Raw genomic sequence first — 27907 nt, 5'->3', positions numbered from 1 at the left:
CCAATTCGATTGTAGTCTAACTAACGTTAAGGCAGGTAATTAAGTATAAATATATAAAAAGAAAAAAATAATATTAAGAGTATATTATACATAAATGTTTTTTTCTAACGTCATGTTAAAAATCCGACCGAGGTAGGTACGCGTTTGAAAGAAACTTTCTCAGTGTTACGAATACTATAAAAAAAATGAAAAAAATATACAATATACATCAGCACTATGTATATGGCGATCGCAAAACATAATATACAAATACATACACTCACACACACACACTTACACACACACACTTACACACACACACAGTACAATACAATACAATACAATACAATACGATGAACAGCGGCGTGTCGTTATTGTTTTAATAATTCAATAACATGATGATTGAACAAAATAATATAGTTCGTGGTATACACTTTTGTAGTATGGTAGGAAATAATAAAAAGCTCGTATGCATTTCATTTCTTCTTTCTCTTAATCGTGCCAGTGTCACCTTCGGACACGGTCGCCGTCGTTTTATTGTTCCGGTCACTGTTTTGAGGGTGTATGACTCGAGGTATGTTCGTCCTTTTGGGTTGTTTCTGCTGTTGCTGCTGCTGCTGCTGTTGGTGCTGTGAATGCTGGTGCTGCGAGTGTTGCTGCACTGAACTGGCTTTGATGACGATCCTAGGCTCGGCGGGTTTCTTGACGGCCAACGTCATGGCCGTTGCCGCCTGCACTGCGGTACAAACCTTGTTGGGTACGCAGGGCACCACCAAAGATTTGTGTTCCTCGGGTATTGTGTCCTGTTGCGGTGCTCTGTTGAAAGATCCAGCGACGGATATGCCGTCCGCCTTATCCTTCTTCCTGCCTAGCGTCGATGACACCCTGGGAGGTGGAGGTGGAGGTATTTTTCCGGACCCCTCGGGTATGCCCGCCAACGGTGGAGGAAGTGACAGTCTACGCTCGGGACCCGGACCGCATTGCGCCGGAAAGTCCGGCAATACTTTTGGGTATTTGATCCGACGGATGCCGCCACCGCCATCTGAACAGCAGTCTACACCGCTGCTGCCACCGTTCATTGCGTACTCCTTGGATGTAACATTTATATCTTCATAGTGTGAGCACGATTCGAAGCTCGCGTTTTTTGACGAAGCTACGGCCAAGGTCTTCGGCTTGCACACCTAAGTAAATCAAATCGATCAGGCAAAGAAGAAATTGACATTTCATCTTAATTTTATCTTTTTATTTAGAATGCTAACTTTTGAATGATTGTATTTATTACAGATCAAAATATTGAACACATATACATTTTATGCAAGTACCTATATATCAATTCAATATTATAACTACTTTCCAAAATGTGTAACACATGTTATTTGTATTATAATTTACACTATTAATATTCCATTTGCACAAATTTTAATTTTAAGAGGCCAAGTCATGATAGTAGCAGCTTACAATAATTATGTTCACTCTTCTCCCCCATAACAAATTTAACTGACAATACTACTATAGAAGTTATGGTTTTTTTTTCATAGGATATTATACGCATTGATATTTTGTAAATTCAGATCATTAATCAAATAGTCAGCTGTAGAAACTATATACACATTTTTCAGTGTGATACTAACTTGGCTGTACACAGGTTCTTTTGGGATGTCTCTCGCGGGTTCCGACTTTGAGTATCCATGAGTGACCTTAATGCCGGGTCTCTTCTCCTTCACTGCGGGTTTCAGTTGAATGCTAGTGGAACTCTTGTGTAACGTGTCTTGTGAAGACATCAATGAGTCGTTACAATCATTGAGAGCGTCACTTCTGGTTAACATTTTTTTGTTAATCGAACCCAATGACAGCGACGGTTTTATTTCTACTCTTTCTAAGTGACCCATCGCGTCCATGGATTTTGTCAGCTCTATGGGCGTTTGCTTTAACACGCTTATCGTCCTGGCGGCCGGTGTTGCGTCAATAGCAACAGAAACCTAAGACGACAAATACATTTATTAAATAGTTATCTAGAAGAAAAAATCAAATACTGCGCTATAAATTACTTTATTTCTAGACTTTTCAGCTGCTTTATGAACGTTTGGTACTTCAGATTTTTCGGCCATTACCAACGGGTCTTCAGCACACACTAACTGTCTTTTTTTCTCTTCCCTCCGCTGTCTCCGCAAAATCCTAGGGGAATACCGTTGTATGATCTCCGTGTTAATCCACTCCTTGACTCGGGTATGTGGGTCCATGGTTACCGTGCTACTACTTCTTTGTCTCGATATTTCCGCCCACTTACCCAACCGTTTACCACCGATAGCCTCGGGTTTTACGCTGGCCAACGCGACTGAATCGTACGCTTGATTCTTGTTGAACTTGTGAACGTTAGGTATTTGCGGTTCTTCTGCAGTGGTTTTCATGTACACATCGTTCTGATCGTCATCGTCGTCGTCGTCAAACGTCCGGCTCGTGTTTGCACCGTTGCATCTAAACCGGTTGTTGAACAAACGTTCTCGAACTCTCAACTTATCCCTCTGGTAGTAAATTCCACCGAATGCGCAGATGTTGACCAACAGAAAAAGTATCCCGATAATAATTATCAGAGACACGACCACGGAGGACGACGCTTCTACGGTTTCCTGGATCTTCTTGTCGGATGGTTCGGCTGAAGGCTCTTCACCTGGGTTGGGTTCTTCTGGGATCTCATCGAGCTTTGGCATCGGATCGTCTGGCATTAATGTGGGTAAGCTGAATATTGGTTCGCGATCAATCCATGGAGGTTGAGACTCTTTCGTTATCCCAGGCAACGAAGAGTATGACGGCTTAGACTGTTCTGCGTCTTTTTGCCGTTTGTCTTCGATTCTTTGTGGAAGATCTACGTTCCAAAATTTACACTTACTTGTTCTATAGTTCACTCTCTGCCGATTGGTCAAATCTGAAACCGTTGAAATATAACAACCATATTAGATTTGATTAATTGAATAATCTTATTATCATATAACGTATCGACTCACTTAGTTCCAAGTAAGCACGATTTGCAGTATTATATTTTGGCCATCGTACATTATTCATTTTCCATTCATTTTGGTATGATTTTTTTGAAAAATTTGGGTCTCTAAATAAATATAAATTTGTTTTTTTTTTTGATTTTGTCAGTTATTAATTAAGAAGTTGTAGTAAAAATATTTAAATAAATTATATTTACCCTGTCTTAGCAAAATTACTCCAATGAGTCATCATCATTTCAGATAATCTTTTTTCCTTTTGATCATATTGAGTTTTAAGATGAATTGTATTACCACCCAATGGTACACCCAAAACATACGGTAAATCTTCACCGTTTATACTTTTTTTCACCTATAGGGTATTAAAGAGATACTACTGTAAACAACATAACAACATAATTGTCAAATACTTTGTTTTATATCATTTAAAATGGATTTTACCACATCGTATTCACTAAAAGTACTTCTATGAGTAAAAACGTAAAAGTACGTGTTTTCATTGACCTCTGACTGGATTTCGGCAAGTTGAGTTAACGGTGCTAATACCATGGCATCGCTTAGAATATCTAACAAAACATCACGATTTTCCAGAGCTCCCGATGAAGACCACGTTCGATCACGGTCGGTATATTGTGCTAAAGTGGCCGTAAGAGTAAGATCTGGAAAAAGCTTTGAAAAACAATTATCATTATACATATTATATACATATGAAAACATAGAAGAAAAAAAATTAGTTAATTACCTCAAATTTAGCTTTCATGTAATCCAACAAAACTTTGTGTTGTTCGTTTTCTAACATACCATGTGCTAGTGACACGCTGTCTAGTAAGTGGTAACTTTCATACTCCGTGACGCCGGCTAAGATTTTATAACTAAAAATTAAATTTGTTGAAACACATGATAATATATTTTGTGAAGATTAGTATTATTATAATGATTTGATCGTTTGTGTTAATATAATAGTATATATACTTTTTCATTAAGTTCTTATGCTCTTTCAATAACGGTAGTGGTTCGTTGGTAATCATCACGCCATCGACCATCGGACCGAATACGGTGACGAACGGCGGCAAGTACATCTTGGTCGACACGAGATCCGTAAATCGTTTTCTACGTAGGCAGTCGAAAAATTTCTCATTGCCACCTGGCTCGCAGTTTAACGACTGGCCAACTTGTATGGTGTTCATGATTGGATTTTTCACCAACGCCCAATCGGACAAAGCAGAACCACTCATCAGTATAGCTCTTTGGAAAAGATCTGTTAGGATTCGCACAAAAGTTGAACTCGTTTATGACGGTTAAATATACATGTATTTATATTATATATTACTGATGCATTGTACTCAAACGTGTGCAGAGTACAAAGCGATAGAATTATAATATTTCATTAATTTTATTATGAGATCAATGGTATATTGGTGTTATTTTAGTATGTGTAAACTAGCATCCCGTCTATACTACTATATATTACTATTACAGCGAACATGCGTTGTTTTTAAACATTTGTTCAATTTATACATATACGGTGTATAAGCTGTAGTGATGTACACTGTATAAGTGTGCAGTACTCACTATTGTTATTGACCGGTGGCGCCATCATTAGAAAATTCGCGCAAGCAGCACCGGTACCGTGTCCCATAACCGTAACCGCATTTGGGTTACCGCCAAACGCTTGTATGTTATTCTTGATCCACTCTAAGGCTGCCATTTGATCTAACAGGCCGAAATTACTAGCCGGAATGTCTCCACCATTGGACTTTAAAAAACCTACATGAATATATTCGACAAAAATACTATAATATTTACAGTAACAATATTATTACCTAGATAATACAGGTTAGTATGTTACACGTGTAATCGATTTGCATTTGGTACTATTCAATGCTGGCAATAGTAAACAAATAAATATACTACAGCCTTCAGGAGCCGGGTATATGCCATAGATGTGTAGATACAAATACTATGTATTTCTATTACCTTTACTCTATAGTATACAATATAACATATTGTGTGATTATTTTTCTCGGGAGAATTACGAAATCGTGCCTCAAAAACGTTGTATGCATATATTTAGACATATAGCCGTTGTCTATATTGGGCATCGGGCCTTTACACTGTACCTATAAACCATAATTCAATACCATAATCCAGGCCTTATCCTAACGGACATTTGGACTTAACGAATACAGGCAGTTGCAGAAATAAAATAATTATATATTATTTCCGTTTATAACCACCGCGCCACAAATACAAATCGGAAAATGAGAATAAATATAGGTTTTCTTATATAGTTGTTAGGATTTTAGTGACCAAGGGTAGATTAAAGCTTTTAAATTCCAACCATCTAATAATCCCATATAATAAAGTCGTAACACATCAAAATAATAAACACTTATGTTATAAAATACCTATTATTGCAGCGTTACTTTCTACTTTCCGGAGTATTAAACTTTCATCATCCTACTTTGGCAATGGGTAAGAATCTTTAGCATAATACCTACTACTATCGGCCTCACAAACGTATACGATGTCAGGTATATTCTATTATATACAGGAGAGAGGACTCACCTAAAACGCCCACGCGATAGTTAATTGTAATAAAAATAACTTTTCCGTAGCTAGCCAGCACGGAACCGTCGTACGGGTTGCCAGAGTTCCACTCAAACGATTCCCCATGAATGAACATTATCACAGCGTACTTGGTCTTCTTGGTGGTGGCTTTGTAATCGTTTCCCGCTTCATCGTTCATCTCGTTTTTTGGATCTATACAACAAAAATATTATGGAAATTGTATTCAATATAGGTATAAGGTTGTATAATATTATAATATATTATGTTTATTCTGGGTAAAGATTATTCATTTATCGTTCTGTACTATAGGCGCGAATAGAGTTAATGTTTTTTAGGGGGGGGGGGGAGGGGTAGCTCTCCTTCAACAATATGGAATAAGCTCAAAACAAAATTTAGGTTATGTTTAGGGGGCGCTTTCCCATTTGAGCCTATGTTCTGCATATATTATGAAGATTGATGACCCACCTTTACCTCCGTAAACAGTTATAGGTATAATATTGTAATAAATAATAATAATACTTTTTTAAATTATAGACACTATCTTTACACTATTAACATCGGAATAAACGCTTAGCCTATCAGAATCAGCAATCACGAGTGCAAAAATTATATTAGGAGAAAAGTTATCTAAAAGATATTTATACTTCAAATGAAAATAAATAATATTGAGTATTATTTATGTACCTTTTTTTTTTTTTCCGTGGTATCGAGAACCAGAGGGGGGACCGCGTTAGCATTACTTCCCCAATTATTTATGTACCTAATTGTTATTTATTTTTTTTGATTATTTTGACATTTCACTTATCCCAGCTGGTTTTTCATTAATAATAATTCAAAACGGTCAACGATCGCCGGTATTACACTGAATTATTGCATATGGATATTATAATTCACTATAGGTATACCGTATACCTATCTGATAATCACAATCATCTTAAAATTATTATGTAATTTGTGTTGTGTCTTTAATCAAGTACCGCTATTAACTCGAACCGCGAGCACATTATTTTTATAGGTTACTCTAATACATGATTGACGCTGTCTCAGTGTTATTTTGTTTACCGACGTGGTAGAGTAAACATTAGCTTTTCGTTTCGATTGAGCTTTAAATAATTTGTTATATGCGTGGGGAATATACCACCACCACTGCTAACCAACGGGTATAATGGCAATCTTACAGACGTGTAGTTTTTCTTTACTCTATTTATCTCACACTCCTACGTATTTTGTTCCTAATAAATATTTGGCCTATTCCCAATCAAGTTGGTTTTTAAGCGAATATAGACTTATAGTAGGACGATATAAACACACATTGTCTATATAGGACATAGGTGGAAATCATTAAAAACATCACACGTTTTTTTTTATGAAAATTGGCTATAGTTCCCCATTTTTCTTCAACATTTCGAAAATGACTAACCTACAAAATATTAGTTATACATATTATAATATTATAATATCTTATCGCATATTTAAAAATAAAATGTGGGACTTATTTTAATACATTATTAAATTATTGATGTAATGTGGTACGTACACAATACACATACATACGACATACCCGAATATAGACTATATTATGTTGTATTTATTTCGTCCTGTTAATACGTTTGTAAGATCAATTACTTAAAGTTTAAACTGCAGTATTAATTCTGATTTGGTTTATTTGAGTTACAAGTAGGTATTTAAATAGATAGGTAAACAACTTCATTAAAGTTCTTGTTTCATTGTGTCTATGGACATGACGGTAAATGTATAATGTTCATGTATGTGTATTGTATATAGGATTAACACAGAAATATAAAAAAATATATATTTATATATATAAATAAAATAATATGTATACAGTAATTTGTTTTATGTAATTTAAGTATTAATTGGACTCTATACAAATTCACTGTTGTTTGTTTTATCTAAAAAAAACCAATTAAGTAAAAAATCTATAGTAAGTTTGTAAATCTACAGAGAATATTACTGTACATATGTAATATTATTGTACATTTTACACGAGTATCCATAAGTATGATTGACAAAACTTAGTAGTTCTCTGTATGTTTAAAATGAAATAATAATAAGTTAAATTATAAATACTTTTTTATTATCATTGATTTTGTAGTTTATTATTTTAAGAAAAATTGTACAACAAAACTTTATTTCGTTCATATTTATAGCGTATTTATTCGTCCAACTTAAACTTTTTATTTTATTTAATGAAGTTCGGTTGTAATAAGCAACAACTAAGAGTTATGCTTGTATATGTTGGGTGTAATCAATGTACCTATAAAAATGTTGAATTTGCTTTTCGGTGGTATTGAACATTCAGTTCAAAAATCCAACAAAGTGGTTATTAAATATACTTAATAATTTATGGTACCTGAGACCAACCTACATAATATTATATTATATATTATATAGGTTAACGGTACGTCGGTACCGCGTTTTCGCGTGTGTGGCGGTGGTTATAGGTTACGGTGCGATTATTTTAAGAGACGCAGCGGACGCGACCGATGACAGATTTACACAGAGTCGAAGAAAAAAATAGGTTGCCACGGATAAACCGTACGATATTTTGGCAATACGCTTGCGTTCAGTAGTAATATACTTAACAGTTATAGGAGCGGTGAGTGCGCACGTTGTTTACGAAAGGAGGTGTATCGGTGGGAAAAATGTCCGATAAAAGGTATAAGGTAAACAAGATGATAATAATATTTTACTCGTTCGACATATTTTATGCAGATATCTATAGTAGTGACCAGGATTTGGTCAGGACTGGCGACCACTGTATGACAAAGTATAAAAATAAACCTTGCTCGATCAACCACAATTTATGGATTCATACTTGACAACTTAGTTCCGTTTTGGAAACATAAATTCGAAATATTGTTTATATTGTCATGTCAGCTGAATCTCTGAGCCCGAGTGTCGGCGTGTGTATACCTATACATAAATATATTGCGTAGACTTCAGTTAATTTTAATACGCCAATTTCCATACCCTATGTTGATAATTCATTCGAGTTTGTATAATTGATGTATCAATCGATGCATAGAGTTAAAAATGATGTGGTATTATAGTCACAATATATTTTTCTTGTCTTGTGGACCTTTCATACATAGGGTGTGCTTCAGTGTTCATGGTTGAGTGGCCCCCACCCGTTATCTATGCAAGTGCGTCCTTAAGAGGTTGATAGGCGTAAGGGTGGCAGTATTGTGATAAACAGTTATCACCCGTTCCTGATTTTTGAACGAAGAATAAAAAAAGTGGGTAAGGGTCGATCGCCCCACCAATGCGTCGTGTACTGGTTCGTACTTTAGCCCGAATTTATTTTACCTTATATCAGAAAATATCATTTATTTTTTTCAGTTTGCACTTGTCCTGTCAGTGTAGCAATTCCAGAACACAGCTTCTTAACTCTATTTTTATCTATAAGTGAAATTCTAGAATAATTATATTTTTAGTCAAACATTTTACAAAAATGGCTTATATTTAGGTGCTCAAGCAGTTAATTATATTCAAACACCTTTGAACACCCTAATGTCCTTTCTATTATGATTAGTATTGTTTTATTATTTTATTATAATATTATTATTATTTATTTTTCAATAATTATTTGGTATTATATTTTAATTTGGCTTAGGTAATAAAAAAAGGTATAAACGTGTTATATTTACCTGTAGATTATGACAATGCTTTAGAAGTGTATAAATCCATACAATTTATGTGATCATGGTCAGATTCATATCAGAAAATAATAATTTAAGAGTCCACAACAAGTGCATGACTTTAAAATTTAAATCATTGGAAACTAAGCTGTGGTCTGAAGAAGAATATAATAAATCGGTATTGTAAAATAAATATTATTAATGGCTTTATATAGTTTATGTTGGTTATGTGATTACCTACTTGACGAAAAACAAATAGTATTATATAGTTATTGGGTACGGGTCACTGTAAATTACATCCCGCTTTTAAATCGTTATGTAAATTACTGCCTAAATATTTATTATTCGAAAGTAAATTACTTTAAGGGATATTATTGAAGATCAATATTTTTCTTTCATTTTACAGACTTAATATTGGCAATATTAGTGTATTAATATCGCTATGGTTAAAAATATTGGTCGACAACACTGAAAAGCTTTAGTATACGATAATATTTTTATACTTCGAAAGTGACGAATAAAATAATTTATGGATTCTTGTGTAGGACGAGACGGATATTGTAAAAAACACTATTTTTGAGTGATTAATAATCAACGAAAATATTTAACAAGGGACATAGAGGAAATGGTTACGTAGCCACGTAGGTACCAATTTACGAAATAGAACGATTTCAAAATATTTTTTACTGTTTATTATAGTTATAAATTTTCTTCTCCGAACGATAGATACAATGTATGGTGGCGGCTTACGTTTGACAACGCAGCAGCCGTTTTGGTCTATGAGTACCATCTGGGGCGGCCGTCTAAAAAGTTACAAAGAAATACACATACGATATTCGGTAGCTATATAGTATAGTTTAAACACATAAACCAGCATATTACATATCACTCAAACGATTACATCGGTTTAATATTATATGTATAAACTTATACGTGAACGCAAGTCTTATTATTGTGCCCTCACCTAGGTAGAAATCCTGTACAATGTGCACACAACACACTCGTCACACGAATACACATTTTTAGATTAAAGTATATATTATTATTTAAAATAATTAATGGGTTAAAATAAATATTATTGTTATTTATTTTTATATTGCGGATGCGACGAGCTTCAAAAGAGATAGGCAACATTTTCGGGTGAAAAAGGTGCAGGTAAATGATACTTCAACTTGTATTGCTGATTGTGTTTCACAAACAGTTATTCCTTTTTTTTACACAGTACAATGTGATATATACCTATTGTATATTATACTATGTACGCATGTAAACACCAAAATATAACTCGTCTGGGTCTGGCTGATCAGTTAGTTTGCCAACAACGGCTTAACTCTTAAGGGGACGTCGCGCGTCGTACCCACATGTGTTTCACAGTAAAATTAAACAACAGAGTTAAATGGATTCTTATCCGGAACGTAAAATTGTTCATATGTTATTCGTTAGCAGTGGCGGCGTGATAGATTATTATCAGTTACTCAATTTAATTCTTATGAGTTATGACTATTGGCTAGTGACTACCCTCCCACTTACCCAGTAACATTTATTGAAAATCATCAAAAATAAGTTAGCAGCTATAATTTTAAAGTCAATTGCTTTATACCAGGCACAGACCTGCCAAGTACCTACTGGCTACCACTACCCACCTACTCTTATTTTAATTTACGCAACTGCCTAAATGTAACTCCTTTCAAGTCGTTACTATTTGTTAGGAAGACGGAGATAACATATGTGGGTACTACGTACAACGTCCTCTTAATGCAAGGAAACTACGACAACTATCCCTTTAACCCCTAATTATATACTAAAAATACACTCTTCAAATATGCAATAAATATGAGTAGCTAATGAAAAAAGCTTTGATCTAGGAGTACAGCAATTATTGTAGGATAAATATTAAAATTTGTGCTACACTTCCACTGCACTCGACGGGATAATAACTTGTCCAAATAGTGAGCTGTTCTTGTCCTCTCCGAATCACTTGCATCAACACCCCCTCCCCACACCACAAGTGCAACATGTTTAAACCGCAATGTGATCGGGCACAACTTCTCTCACCCTTTACCTTTACGGTCGTAGTAGGCGAGTTATATATCAAAAATAATTACACACAATATTGAAAATATATACTGAAATAGTAATAGGGTGCTTGCGGACGTGTATTCATTCTCGCTTTGGACCCGTGCCAACACGTCCACGCCAGGCAATTACCGGGTTCTTTTTATTACATTTTTACACATAAGACATAGCATTTATATGTGAGTGTGTTGTGTACACGCATATATATATACACTGCACCAGGATCAGTATAACTGCCTGTACATGATTTTCTTTCTCTGTCTTTAGCCGGTGTGTGCACTGTCGCGTGTCTATCTCTGTTGCGCGCCCATGGGAAGACGAAACGACGAGAGGACTGCGGAAGGGAGGACCGGAACGACACGAAGAGAATAGTTCTTTTTTATGCGATTATTCGAATTTATATATAAGATACCACGTGCGCTTTCGTGAGGTCGTTTACCGGTGTCGTTATGAGCTAAGTAGACACGTGACGACTACGACGACGGCATTCAATTCCGTGCAGTGCCAAAGGGTGTCTTCTTTTTTCTTTACACGTCGAGAAATGAACACGCGTCTTTCAATTTTGAACTATTGTATAATGTGCGTATTTGTTTTGAAGACGACATCATTTAAATATTATTGTGCCCATTGTATTATAGGTGAATAGAATTGTCGATGCTGCCTATTATTATAGTGCTTCTCAGATCGCTTGTCTGTGAACAACAATCGGCTGATACGCCATCTCGTTAAACCAATATTTACATAGTCTCAGACCTCAGTATATACGACATTAATACAAACTGTAGTAGGTTGTATGTGGTGATAAAAATATCCTAAAACGAAAGTGAATGCTAAAACTATAATTTACATTTCGCAATTACATGCCAAAAATCTTATTATACGGTTTGACAGTAAACAGTCGAAAAAAAATATATATTTGAAAACAACATTTTTCACTATATGAAATATGTTTAAAAATTCTAAACCGATTCTTGGCATATTTTACGATTATTCTCTCGCATTAAACGAATTATATATTATTATTTACTACCTACACGGATATTAAATGATGAGTTACATATAATTATTTGTTAACGGCTTTGTTTATTATCGTTCTTGTCCGTTGTGATCCAATTGTAAGGAAATTAATTGCGTACAATAAACTTAAAATTGAGCCCCCTCCACATTATAATATTATTTTCAGCATCAAAATCCGTTTGAGGATATAAAATATACATAAAGCCGTATCTAGATGTTTTTCGGGGAGGAAGGTCCAAAATATGTGTATTATAAATTTAGTCAATACTGAATTTACGTTTAGACATTTAGTTAAGTGTGAGACAAAAATCAATTCATTTCAAACATTTATGACTACAAATATTGATGTTATAGTGTGAAATATTATTTTAAAATTTTGAAGACATTTTGAGGTAGGGTATGGAGACTTGAGTATGCATTATTAATAATAACTTATAATAATTTATTACAAATTTGAGTTATTAAATACTATTGCTATGACTATCTCACCCGATTCTTAGAAAGCCGAAAGGTTAAAATAGAATTTCGAAAATTGGTGCAGTTTACGACAAATATTCAATTAACTTGTTCACAACATTTGAATGACATCCAAACATATTATGTCTTGCATTGCACCACGTAGTTTTAGAAGAACACGCTGTTAATTTTACGTCAAAAACACATTTAACGAAAATATGGTACAGGGAGTTTTTTCACCGGAAGCAAAGACCTAGGATGATAAACTGCTGTTCTATCTGACATAAATCATGTACGACTAAAAATACGCAGACCGATCCACGGTCGTTTTATGTATAATTCACTACAATAGCGATGATATTATGTTTTGGTCTTATGTCAAATGACCTAATTTTCTTGAATTTTTAGAATAAATTGATTGTCAATAATTAATCAACAATTTAAGGTAGCAGTGCAGCACATGTAAACAGTACACACTATTTAATCCACATGTATTATAAACCTATTACCTATGTATAAATGTTTCTTATTTATTGGAGCACATTTTGAGTTTCTTTTTTATTTGTTGGATTATTAACTGTTTAATAATTAAGTATATTCCAAAGACAATTTTATACTTTTTCTAAAAATTTACTATGGATTTTTGGTATGGATATGATTATATGAAAACAATGTATATAACTGCAGTATTGAAATTTAAAAACTTCACTGGTTTTAGTGGTTGGGTAATGTTTCCTAAACATCAACGATATCTTATTATCGTCAGGTTTAATGTATTTACAATTAATAAGATAATTTAATTATAATGAAATGTCATGTGGGAGTCCACTCATAAGAAGGTAAAAATCGTGTTTGATTATAAATGGATATTATTGCTTGGATCAATAATTTTTCTAGTTGCGTTTATGAATCAATTTCAAAAAAATTGAAAAATAATAATAGGTATTATTGCCTAGAATCATTACAGCGAATTAAAAAAAAATCAAATTTGCACTTTGTACATTAATGGGTTTGTGCTTTTAAGACGCACGGGACTGTGTTATTAGTTTGAGGATTAGGCGGAATGTTATATAATCAAAATGTCATCACAGCTTATCTAAAAAAGTTTGTTTAATAGCCAACCTCAGATACCCTGCATCGTTGTTTGCTTTAATGCTTTCTGTATACTTACTAAGGCATATATAATGCTCAAATAATATACAACATCCATATGACCACATACTATATAGATTTAAAAACACGAGGAAATGCTTATATACTAGAGAAAAGTTATACTTAATGATATTTTAATGTCAAGAATCAACACTGTTAAAACTAAAACTTCTGAAAAGTATTAACGTTTAAATCATATTTTTCTTCAATAATGTTGTTTTTGAATAACTCCATATGTTGAATTAATGAATTATATATTTTCTAAACTAAATACTTTTTGAGAATGTGAGAGTTAACTGTGAATCATCCTGTACACTTGTGACTCTAGTCAAAAGTGTCAAACAGAAACGTATTTAGAGTTTTGACATTCTTAAAATAATGAACCACCTGCAGTCATTTGAGTGCATTAAGTTGGAAAGAATCAAAGAACCCAAAGACACTCAATATTTACATATATATTACAAATTTTAAAGTTTCTTTTTGGTACAATAATTGCCAAACTTTGACACTATAGGAACAAAGTTAATTTAAAAAAAAATATTTTAATATTCTGTGACTAATTTTCTGGAAGCTGCTCGACTTATTTATTAATTTTTTTCTCTGAATTTAAATATGTAACCTATTGTATTTATACAATTATACCTAGTATTATAATAGATTATATTAACTAAAGCCAAAAAAGTGAAAACAATAATACTATAAACTACAACAAAAATGAAAATAAGATTTAAGAATAATTCACTCAGTTAGGTCTTTAAATTTGATTTGTTAACAAAACTGTAATAAATAATTAAAATGTGAAATAAGTACTTATAATAGCTAGTAATAAATTGAGTCCATAAATGTAAATAGATAACTTTGATTTTAGAGCGATATGGCAGCAGCTGTACAGGACTAACACGAGTTAGCTACGAGCATACATCATAGATTTTATTAAATCATTTGGTATTTTTCCCGGCCATATTAAAAATTTTTTTGAACGATACCAAATATTAAATTATATTTTATACATAAAAAAGTTTTGAATTTTACACAACTGCAATCCGAAAAATAATATCCATGACTCTTGCAGATTGACGAATGATAAATGATAATGGTTGATGTTTGTAAGTTGTGGATAGTGATGATGAGGCCGCCAAATGGGTAAATCCATAAAAACAATTGCAACCCCACAATCCTTTCACCTAAGTACGTCCTTGATCTTGAATTATTAAATAATTTAATATTCAATGTTACTATGTTGTGATAATTAAAACTTATTGACACCGGTTTTCAATAAAATAATATCTGATGGAATTGATTTTCATCGGATTTGTACAGAGTGCAAAGTGATATTACTATCGTTAGAACATTTTTAACGTACAAATGACCGATAGAAATATTTGTACTCACCGTGTATAATGTATAGCTAGTTATTTTTAACGCATCGTTACTTCACGTTTAAACGTTTCGGTTTTAAAAATGTCGCTTTCGAGGCAAACACTGCACTTGCGCCTTATTGCCATATTCTTCTTGAAAGTAATCAGAAACCGGAAGCAAACATTCTGTGGTGTGGTTCCCTCAAGCCCAATAACGCATCTTGTCAATGTTATTTTATCATCGTATTATAAATATACATACGCATATAGCGTGTGCATTAGTGTGTCTACATACGTTTTGCATGGTTCATTCTAAGCGAATTAAAAACGGAGTTCAAGTGAACGAGATCGAAATTTATTTTAAATTTATTTTAAGAAAATAACCAATCTTTCATAAATAGGGAAAATAATCATGAGGTTTTTTTTAATACAAATCTACTCAATTTCAACATGTCAAGTTTGAAACATATATTAAAAATTAGGCAAAGTTAATCGAACCGTAGAAAATATAATTAGCGTGGAGAGCCCTTTGATGTATGATAATTTTGAACTACTTACAAATATTTAGATTTACAAGCAAAATTATTATTAATTGAACAAATCTAATAATTAAAATGGTTATTGGATTTGAAATACATTTTATATGTGTACAAATATTATTCTAACCCTATACGCCCTAACCAGTTCTGCGAATAAATTGGTACATGGCGTTATTAACAAGGTATTTTTTTTTATTACAAATTTCTAGTATAAACTATTACAGTTCAACAATTACAAAAATAAGGTTACCTATTATTAAAGATTATTTTGATACAAAGAAGAAACATCTAATGAAAATGTTAATATTTTTTGTAAAAAACATGTGTACTTGCTGTTAGTACCATTGCTGCTGTTCATTAAAATCTTAAAATTACGAGTAAATCGACAATGTTAGTATAATGCAAGCTTATAGAAATAAACAAAAAACTATAAATTATAAGAGTAAAAAATGTGTTTAATTTGAAAGTTACTGAATATTGACATAAATTATAAAAAGTAAGAACCCACAATAATCAATAGGTTACACGTGTATCATAAAACATATGATGGAACCCGTGTGATTTATCACATTTACGGGTGACTTCTGAAAAGAAAAATGGTTTAAAACCAAATTGACCTTTAAAACTGATTATTTATTAATTGTCTTGAAGACGAGCATTTGATATTATAATATATTATAGACAATAATGAATGAAACTCCAATATTTTGCTTTAAAATAATTTAGATGAATTGCATAAAAAACAATATAAACATTTCAATCATTAAACTGATATAGTTTCTAATGATAGTGTGGCGTGTATATGTAAATTTTTTCGAATCTCATGTTTTCATTAATATTCAGTATTATTCTATTTAATTTATTTACTATTTATATTACCTCTAAGTTACCTTTTAATTGTTTCAAGTAACAAAATCTACTTGTACAGTTGTTCGTGTTTATATATCATTTAATTATACAATTATATAATTTCATTTTGTTATCGAACCCATTTATTGTTGTATATTGTAGAGGTACAGTTACCTCTATTTACCCCTTTATACAACTATTAAAATATTAATTAGTTGAATGAAAAATTAATTCATTACTTTAATCCTAAATCATGGAAATGGAAAGAGTTTATAATCACATTGAACGACGTTTGTGAATCACGGCTATGCTATCAAGTTTAAGTCCTAGTCACCCTTACTGAACTCCGGCCAGGCTGATCCTGATTCTCGAAACCGTTGACGACTTACCGTGCGGGGCGTATATGTTCAGGTACAGACAGTCCTCGCTCTGGTTGCCCAGGTATGGCGTCAGCCGCTTCAGGTAGTTCTGCCGGACGGCCGACGGTCGCTTGTTGGCCACCAGCTGATCGGGCGGCCGCTGCGGGCACACTGGTTTCAGATACTCGGCCCGTAGCGGCCGGCAGTGGCTCCTGTCAAACGATCCGTCGTCTGCCTTCGGGCACCACGTGGGTGATTCGCCGGGTGGCATGAACCTCTCTTGGGACGCGGCGTACGGCACGCCCAAGTACACTTCGACCCTGTCCAGCCGCTGCTCGGCACCTCCACCGACAGTGGTGATGAGGCCTTTGAGCGGTCCCTGCCGGTCTAGCCACACCGTCTCGGTGTAGCCGAGCACTTCGGGACGGACGCCACCGGCCACCATCACTGCGGCCGCGGCCGCAGTCACCAGGACCAGGGCAAGCGTCGCCGTTCCGCCGCCGCCCATGACGGCCGCCGCCGCATCGAACCCGATGGCTGCGCGATGAACCACAACCGCCGTTCTGTATATCGGCCCCCGATACGTATTAAGGTATCGCTCGGGTCTTTCGCACACGCACACGCATTATGATAAAATATTATACAGTCGCGAACACAGCACACGCACACGGACACGAGCGCACGTGTTTACGCGTAGTCACACACTGACACGCGCGCGGCCGCGGCGTACACACGGCCGCTGAGCTATTTAAAATATGTTCCACCCGCCGGCTGCGGCCGTCGCGTTCGGTCGCTCGCGGGCCTGCCAACGTAAATAATCGTGATGTGTTTCTTATATTAAAATAAATAAATAGACCGACAGTTTTCGTGTGTGGCGAATAATGGTATATTATAGTTCTGGTGTCACAGAGGATCATCGATGTCCGGCGCCGATCGTGTCACCGGTGGAAAATTCCGAGTGGAAATTCGATCGGACGTCGTCGATATTATATTATAGGCGTGCGGCCGATTTTCTTTCTTCCGACCCGACGCCCGATCATCGTTCTTATAACACATAATATTAATAATTATTAATTATTTGTTGTCGGGCAGATTTGAATTAATACGGATTCCGAGTATAAATACGGGAAATTTTACCGGGTAGTGTTACAATTATATTATAAAATAAATGTTTGACACTTTTACGGTTCGTTGGCAATTTTAACGAAACTCCATCCTGAGACTATCCACGTTGTCACAATATTTATGTGACTTAAAAATGATCTATTTCAATAATATCCACACGATGTGTATTTTAGGCAGATTCTTCTCACATTATCATTTACCATAAATACTTACTAAGGTCGATGTGTATACATCATTTACGTTACCAGTATGGATTTGCTTAGACTGCTGTTTCGTACTTGGGTACAATTACCATATATACTAATATATATCACTTACTTGTGTGATCGAAATCCACCTGTGGGCCTCAATAAATTATAACTTTTTAATTTTTATATAAGTACCTATTACCCATGACCTACCCCATTGCACCTATGCTATCTCATAAAATACATAAAGCGCCACTAGACTGTTACGTCTATTATACATGGTATGCCACGAATTATTATCAAGATGATCACAGATGTTTGTTTCATCTTATCTTTGATTCTAAACATTATAATATAGAGAATAAACGATAAATCACTATAATGTAATATAATGAATCATAATTTATGATAATTAATGATATTATACTATTATATAATATAATATGGATCATGGATTGTAAGATTTATGGTTAAAGTATCAAAGATTACGATGGTTGTACAGAACATTATTGATATACCTAACTAATACATATTTTCATTCGTCGCGATGCTTTTTTTGAAAAGTCTATCGTTATACGTCGACATTTTGCACTCCCTTCTGCCCTAAAAAAAAACTGTATATAATTTAGGTACCCATATACGAATATACACAGATTAACAGGAAACGTGCTAGTTTTTTGTTATACATTTATAATAAGCGCATTCCGGCGGAAGGAATAATAGTCACACACGTGGTCCGTCTGAAATTCGCAAAATCGTTCGGTATTAGGCCCATTAAGAGCATTCGTCCCCAGCTTCCGAGTGTACAATAAGACGACGACAACGCCGACGTTGCTGCCACCGCCGCGACCAAGGCCTACACACGTTCTAAATTTAAATCATCACAACAACCGGAGGCGGAGACTGCTGCAACTATACGACGACGACGACGGCAATGCCAAATGTCAAACCCGACGACTACCTAACCCTTTTCGGTATACCTACGTGGGTCTTTCTGGAGTACTTTCATCGAGAACATAATATTATAAATATATAATGATATTATTGTGTTTTCTTGTCATAATAAATAAATATATATATTAAAAAATATCATACGCGTTTTACTGCGTAAGTATATACTATCTGTGTAACGGCGTAGCAGTATTAATCCGCTGATCTCAATGACGGTAATACGGGGTGGGGAGGAGGTGAGTGGTATTCAACGGGTGAGTCCAACCCCCCCCCCCCCCCCCCCCCCCCCTTGGCCTCTGTAAACGTGTAAATACGTAGTAACTCTAATAGTCATCATGTCCATCAAAACTATCCAAAACATAAAACATTAATTATAAATAAAAACCATTATAAAGGGTTGAACTTTTATAAAATGAATTGCCATGTCACATATCAATGTATGAAGAAAAATCTAGTAGTGTATATATTATATATGCAATATATTATTTTTTAATAAAAACACCACGCCAAACATGATATGTCGTAACTACTAATTTGCAGTAATATGTACACTGCATACATTTTTCAGAGGGTTTTTCAATGTTGAACCATGGTTACGTTAGAAGTTCACTACTAAAGATTAAGCAGCGCAAAAAAACTATATATTGATAAGTTTTGTTCAGCAAATCAGTATAGTAAATAAGTAAGTAGTATAATCAATGATTATATATTATTATTATACGAGGTAATTGACTTAATTGACTATTGCCTACCAAAGAATAATTCATGTATTACGAGTAGATAAATATTTAGATAGTATTATTATTATTCTTAATTATGTTATCTAAAATGTATTCATCATACAATTTTTGTGTTAATATGACTCGGAACATAAATTATTAATAAATAAATATTGTAATTCGTACAAGACATACATACATTATACGATAGACCTTATTACAATTTTATTTTACTAAACGATCCATTATTATTTATTATTTAATATTCATATTATATCTTATATGTATATTTAAAATTATAAATTTATATCGTATATATAAATTAATTAATTTATAAATCACATGGAGTGGATCTAAAAATGAAAAAGGGGTAACAGTTAGATAAAAAATATGCGCCTATAGACCAAATAATTCAAAAAATATGAATCAATTAGTTAAACAATAAATACCTACTAGCATAGTTTTAAAAATTATAATAAAATATAAAACGTAAATTATACGTCTAATTATATAGATACATCATACAATATAAACGTATTATAAAATATTATAGGTATGGTCAAGAGTTAGAGACATACGCGTACCACGTCTTATTATAGATTAATAAACAAAAAATAATTAGAGGATGGCTATCAATTGTATCCGTCCTTATTATACTTAGGCAATCAATATATTATAATGGAAGTGTTTAAAAAATATGTTCTCTTACTCGTACAAGTCTATACAATTTTTTTAAAAGTGTTGACGAAACTCGCAGTGTGTTTCTTAGAGGAACATAGGTATGTACATTTATACGGTATAATTAATATTATACTAATTAAATAAGTGTATTATTTTATTCCCAGCGTAATAAATGAATTTTAAATTAAGTTCAGCTTAATTAGGTTGATAGTGATCTTCTTATACCTTATATGTATCCTATATCTTATGTTATAACTTATGGCATTTTACAATTTTTTAAGTGAATGTAAAACTGCCTTATTTTGAGATGTGTCTGTGTGTACAATTATACCTACTTATTATTTTTAATAACTTTTCATTATAATTTAATAAAACAGTATTGAATACTAGTTGAGTATAAGCAATATGTATCTTAAAATTTGTAGTACGGCTGCTGCAATATCACTGCTTTGATAATTAGCTACTTACAAATCTAAAAATGCAATACTGATACATATTTTTAGCGGCCAAATGAAAAATTATATCTAATAGGACATTCTTGTATTAGGTAACTATCTACATAGACTTAATTTTAAACTACCCATAGTAATATCTCAATATTAATAAACTGTGAGTTGTGGTAGTCTTGTTCTGGTTGATTACCAAACTAGTTGTCAAAATACTAATACTTTTTTACATTGCTATTATTGAGATATAGTTATGGTCTTTGTCTAGATAAATATATACTAGGTGTATAGCGAGTTGCAGATAATAAGTAATTTAGACAATTTACTTAAAACATATCATACGACATACATACAAGCAGTTTATAAAACAGTTTGTATGGTTAAGTTGTCTATAAATGTACTAAACGATCACTATTTGTAGGTTTCCAGGAGAGCTGTGACCGTACGGCGTACTATCAACATATTATACCTATATAGGTACGACCCGCCACACAATAACGTGTAGTAGCCCAATAACATAAATAATAATAATTACGAAATGCACTCGTCGGAGACGCAATAGGCCTAGATGATATTATGTTAAATTACGCGTGTGGATTCTATATTTACACGTCGTAGACAGAGTATTTTATATATATAAGTACGTATTTATATAGTTAAACAGACGAGCTTACACGCACTCAGACATGCACCCAGACACGCACACACTCACACAAATTACAGTCAAGGTCTAGACGCATTCCTATATGGATCGGTAAGTCGGAATTATATTATGTTTATATATTATAGCAGGCGTCTGAGTTTTACGGATCCATCATCTGCGATATATTATTATACATAATTACATCAGCTTTCATTCTCCGTTGCCGATGTAGAGCATCTATTAAGCTTGCTCTATAGTCTATAAGACCGACACCAGCGGTAACAGAGGGTCCTAAAAAAAAAACTCATAACCCCTACATTAAACACACTACACAAGACTTGTAATTCGGTTGTGACCAAAAAAATTAAAATGTTCAACTATAATTCGCTATATATTTTATTGACTACGAACTCTCGTTAGTCACATTATTGCTGCAAATGGACGACTAACCGAATACCGTATGTGGTAATTTTTATTTTGGATATAAAAAATGGTATACATTATACTATATGTTATCGATATGAATTTAAAAGTATAAAATGCGATAACAGCATAATATAATATAGGCACTTTTCTTAAATAGGTCAACAACAAAACTAGTATAGGTATTTGTAGTGTTGAAAAATGAAAAGAAACACTAAGAAGACAGTCATTATATAATGTAATGTCCTTTACAAAATAGATCTAGGAATTATCTATTCGACAAACTTAACCTTCCAGAAGCATATTGTGACTGCAACCTACAATGCTCTTAAAACACATACAGAGTTCGCAAAATACGTGTCGAGTGGATTCAAACTTTTTCGTTCTTTGGAAAAATGGAAACGTTATAACTTTTATTGCTCCATGGTAGAATTAATCTTGGAGTTTGGTTCCATAGTATTGTATGCTACGTTATCGGAGGAGAAAGCAAGTTAAAAGAGTGCAGTGAAATCAACTTTGTGCCGTATACTGTCAGTGTATAAGTATTAAAAATTAAGAATCCCTCATAGCTCACATAACTATGCTATTGTATCTGCTCAACTTCAGTGATTTCTGATATTTGTACACGGACAGGTACATTCCAGCTCCTTAAATTTGTCAACCGCACTTCAACACTATTCAGTGTCCTGGTTTATCGCCTTTGTTCAATTTTATAACTTCCTTACCCACAACGGGTACTTCTGGCCAGCTTGTGGTTACCTCCTATCCAGCTTCCAACCGTTATAATAATTACATTTGCCAGGTTATGTAGAATGCCAATGTTTATCCACTTACCCACTTTTCCTTTGCCACAGCGTACCTATATTAATCTATGTATAATGTATATATATCTTTAAAATGATTGTAAATTAATCCCAATACAATCAGTATATTCATAATTGTATATACCTTGTTGTATTCACAGTACTAGTTTTGGGCCTTGTGCCCTACAATGTAATATAATAATATTAATAATAAAATAAAAGGGGGACGAGGTGACCGAGTGGTCTGACTCTTCCGCTGCGACGCAGCCGGTCGCGGTTCGATCCTCGGCCACCGGGCGGCATTTTTCTCCGGACAAGTCGCGGTGACCGGAGAGCAAGTGCTGCCATCCCCCACCCCCGGGGCATGGCAGAAACCTACGGGTGCCCCATTNTTCGAAATTCTGCCAATACAAACACACACGTGTTCCCCCTACCGTTCCAAAAACCTACAAACCATCAATACAAAAAAAAAAAAAAACTTACAGTACCTACTAATAGCTAATGGCCATAGTTGCCGGGCTCAGGATCAATTAAAAAAAAAATAAATAAATAAATAAAATAAAAATATATTTATAATATGTATATTACACTATTATACATCCTGATATTATTTGGTCCAAAACGTCCACCGCAGACGTCTAATTCTGCATCACATTATTATTTTACATATTACACGAGCTTACCGTAACATTTTTTTATAACGTCCGATCCCTTTTCAGCGATCATTATGGTCGCGGCGTTCGTGTTTACAGAAACGACTTTGGGCATTATCGAGCTATCAATCACCCGGAGACCGCGCACGCCCTTCACGTTTAGCATGGTGTCGACGACAGACCGGTGGTCGTGGGCAGGTCCCATCCGGCACGTACCCACCGGGTGGTAGAACGATGTGGCCACGCTGCGGATTGCGCACACCCAATAGTCCCTAGTTCCCCAGGCGTAATCCACACAGTCTGGAAACTCGACGGGTTCCAGGACTAGCCCCGCGTCCACCATCGGTTTGGTTTTTGACAGTTCCACGACGAAATCGATTCCACGCAGTAACGTCTCGATCTCGTCATCGTGTGACAAGTAATTAGTGTAGATTTTCGGGCGCGCCATCGGGTCACCCGACCGCAGAACCACGCGCCCGGTGCTCCGGCCATCGACATTAATCGGTATCGCGATCACAGAGTCGCTTAGCATGTTCAAATCGTCGTACTTTGTGGCCACATGGTCTGAGTATCCGAACAGATTCGACACCCTGCTCCGTTTGTTCGGCGTGTTTCTCGTGCTGTTGTACGGGAATCTCAGATATACGACCTGTATGTCGGCGCGTCCCTTGGCCGCGGTGTCGACAAAGCTCACGAGGTTTGTCAGGCCCAGCGTTCCTACACCTCTGGACACCAAGTCGAATGTGTTCCGGATCAGGTCGGTGCTCTCACGTGATATGTCGGCTCGGGATCGGTTCTTCCGGTCGCTGAACACAAGTCCAGCGAACGCAACGTGGTCCTGGTAGTTGTAGCCTACAGGCAAGTCACTGATCACATGGATTCCATGTTGGCGCAAGTGTCCTGCGGGTCCCACGCCTGACACCATGAGGATCTGAGGACTCATAATCACGCCCGCGGAAAGTATCACTTCACGGGATCCGTACACGTACCGTGATCGGCCCGACGGTGTGACGTACTCGACGCCCACTGCCCTAGTGCAACTTCCACCGCTGGGTGCCGAGATTCGCTGTATCATCACCCGGGTCACCCTGACATTTTTCGCCACGAACAAATTTGGCCGTCCGCTGGCCGGCAACAGGAACGCCTTGAGCGTGCTACACCGGAGACCGTCGCGCACCGTGAAGTCCAATGGACCGTACCCAACCGCCGGAGGCGCGAACCGGTTAATGTCGTCCAACTCTGCCAACCGGAGCATTCGATTTCCGTCGGAGACTGCTGAGTACGCCGGGTCGATGGAAACCAGAGGACTGACTGTGAGCGGGCCGCCGCGGCCGTGTGGCACCGAGTCCCGCCGACTGGCACTACCCGTAAAATTCTCCGACTTGATGAAGTACGGCAGCACGTCGCCGAAACCCCATCCCGCGTTGCCAAGCCGCTCCCACTCGTCAAAGTCACGCTTGGTGCCCCTCAAGTACATCATGGCGTTAATGGACGATGATCCGCCCAGCATCAAACCCCTGGATACCTGGCACCGGCCGTGTTCCAAGCCCCCAAACAAGTGCGGTTCGGGTTCGGTGATGAACGTCCAGTCGACGTCACTTGTCATCAATTCGCTGTACATGAGGGGCGTTTCCGTGTCGGCTGGTGGGTCACCACCCGCCTCCAGCAGCAGCACATTCCATTCTGGTATTTCACTGAGGCGAGCGGCGACCGTGGCGCCGGCACTACCGCCGCCAACCACTATGAAGTCGAATGTCACGTTATTGGCATCCGCGAACAGCGTCGGACCGTAGTCGTACGGATACATCAACGACGAAACTCCGTTCCAACTCCGCTGCTGCAGAGGGCTCTGAAAACAAGACAATACTTCTCAAATCTATAGTCCACGAAAAAAAATAGCGGAAAAAATAAGAGCAGAAAATCTGAATTTTGTAGACACTTTTAGTGGAAGTCATAAAAGAAACCTAGGTTTGGATGACTGCTAGCTGTCACCTAAGACCACTTTAAGCCGATAAAATCGGCTATTTTCAAATAAACAGGTCTTCTTTTAGGATTAGATGAGAAGAAGTAATCTCTTATAAAAAAGGTCCAAATATTTATTTTAGTGCGGGAAAAATATGTTATTTACTTTGATAATTACACCGGAAACAAAGTAATAGTAATTTGTGTTTAATGACGTCAGTTATTGTAATAAACACAGTTTATGTCACATTTTAAGACATCGCTGTAATAGTTTTACTACCTCTATACTACATTGAAATTTTTATATTGTTTACTAGTTCAATGATTTCTAGGGTATAATTCGACCCTGTTGGTCTTTACACCTAAAAAGTAAAAAAAGACATCTGGAGATTATTCAAAATAGATTTTAAGATTTATTTTTCATAACTGTATAGTGTATAGTATATCGAGAGAATCACGTCAGTTATCATATTATATACCACTTTTATATCATTTAAATTTAGACTCGTTATACTCGTGATAAATTTTGTTGTATTTTTATATAAGTTACTAAAAAAATTTATTTAATTGATCCCTGCGTCCTTAGCAATGATACATGTTAAGGTCGTAAGATATATACTTGTAATTCAAAACATTATGATATGTTTCAATAACATTCAAATTCGACAAATCGCATGTCTTACTTCCTAATTAATTGAATAATGAAATTAGGTGATTAATATAACATAGATGCGTTTGTTGAAAACATTTATATTTGCCAAAACTAATGTAAATTGAGTAGTTAAGTAATTATTAAGTTATATGTGAATAAATTGTTTACATTTGGATTTCAGTCCATAAGAATTATATAAATAAATAATTACATGCTTAAATATATGCATATTATTTAAAACGAACAAGTGAACTATTTGAATTTATATCGATTATAAATACGTGCACAATGTATGCTAATACATTTAATAATATACATTAAAATTCCGGAGTGATTTATTAAAATTGAGTCTAATTTGTCTCGATTGATCGTTTATCGTACTCGGTGTGTATTGGTATTGTTTGTGTATATATGTATAGTATATATTAAACAGGAGTCATACTTGTATGAACAGCCGAGAAGAAATTAATCACTTATCAGATTAACTCAATCATTTAAAAACTGGGGAAATATTTGACACAGGCTGTGGATTTTAATGCTATCACAATAAAATGATATCTTAATAAACTCTTTGTATGTATATAGATAATATACATAATATAATAATAATGTTGTTGAACTGTGGATTGCTTTATAGGTGCTTGAAATTAAAACAATTCACCGACATTGATACATTATGTGAACGTATATAAATAAAGTCTTATATAAAAAAATCTACACAATATGTAGAATAATATAATAAATATAGGTATATCAGTTAAAACTTACAATAATTGTATCTACAATACTACAGTAATACAACTAATACAGTACAAGCAAATACTAGTAACAGTGAAAAATTGTTTTATTTTCTTTGTTAATATTTTAATAATTATCAAATAAAATGTTTGAGACTCGTAGGCAATGACATCAATGCAATTTAATAGAATAAAATATATAAAAATTTAATGCATAATACTTTTGGAGCTAAATATCTGAGTCAACAATTTAGAATTTTAGAATTTGAGCGAAGCGATTTTACTATGATTCATGTTTCTGCACACTTTTTATACAAAAAAAAAAAATGATTTGATTTAAAACTTTGATAGTGATTCTAGAAGTAAATTGGATTTCTTTTGTATTATTTATTTATTTATTTATTTATTTATTTATTTTTTGGAGGGGGGGGGGGGTCAATGTAAGACATTTTCTCAATACTTTTCAAAAAATTAGGGAATTATAAAAAAAATATGTACATTGGTTAAAATTGTAACATTATATTATTAAAATAATTGTTTTGTAATATTGGTTAGGTACACTATCAAAATATATTTACTCAAAGAAAAAAAAAATTGAAAATGCTATATAGTTTCATTATAATAATAGGCATAATAACGGACAGAATAATGATTATTTATTTAATATTTGTATACTCACCAAACACAGCATAGCGATAACTGTCCAATAAACGAACATGGTTTCACGATGTCTTTCAGTTTACATATGTGAAGTGTTCATGTGTAATGAGCATATATATAGTCGACTGAATGCGATTGAACCGAGAACGCATAAGTACCTACCTATACTTATTTTATATAATACGACAGGGCAGTGTAACTCAGTGAAGTATAAATTAGAGCTAAACACTGGTGACGATCGTCCGGTCGACCG

At 34.8% G+C, this 27907-nt stretch overlaps 2 protein-coding genes across 2 annotated transcripts; both read right to left on the bottom strand.

Moving 5' to 3' along the window:
- Positions 1–54: 54 nt before the first annotated feature.
- On the bottom strand, positions 55–17728 carry LOC111027789 (neuroligin-4, Y-linked-like). Its single transcript, XM_022306219.1, has 11 exons — positions 17042–17728; positions 5541–5735; positions 4545–4739; positions 3945–4230; positions 3715–3844; positions 3414–3641; positions 3173–3324; positions 2982–3082; positions 2028–2902; positions 1611–1958; positions 55–1160 (listed from the first exon to the last, which is right to left on the bottom strand). Exons 1-11 carry the CDS (start codon positions 17517–17519, stop codon positions 456–458), a joined length of 3693 nt encoding a protein of 1230 aa, XP_022161911.1. The 5' UTR covers positions 17520–17728; the 3' UTR covers positions 55–455.
- A 5808-nt stretch (positions 17729–23536) lies between these two features.
- Positions 23537–27907, bottom strand: LOC111027807 (glucose dehydrogenase [FAD, quinone]-like). Its single transcript, XM_022306254.1, has 2 exons — positions 27674–27907; positions 23537–25492 (listed from the first exon to the last, which is right to left on the bottom strand). Exons 1-2 carry the CDS (start codon positions 27710–27712, stop codon positions 23660–23662), a joined length of 1872 nt encoding a protein of 623 aa, XP_022161946.1. The 5' UTR covers positions 27713–27907; the 3' UTR covers positions 23537–23659.

The sequence above is a fragment of the Myzus persicae genome, unplaced genomic scaffold, assembly GCF_001856785.1.
Source record: "Myzus persicae strain clone G006 unplaced genomic scaffold, MPER_G0061.0, whole genome shotgun sequence".
Taxonomy (NCBI): Eukaryota; Metazoa; Arthropoda; class Insecta; order Hemiptera; family Aphididae; genus Myzus; species Myzus persicae.
The sequence above is the reverse complement of the archived record's forward strand: the minus strand, read 5'-3'. Positions and strand labels throughout refer to the sequence as shown.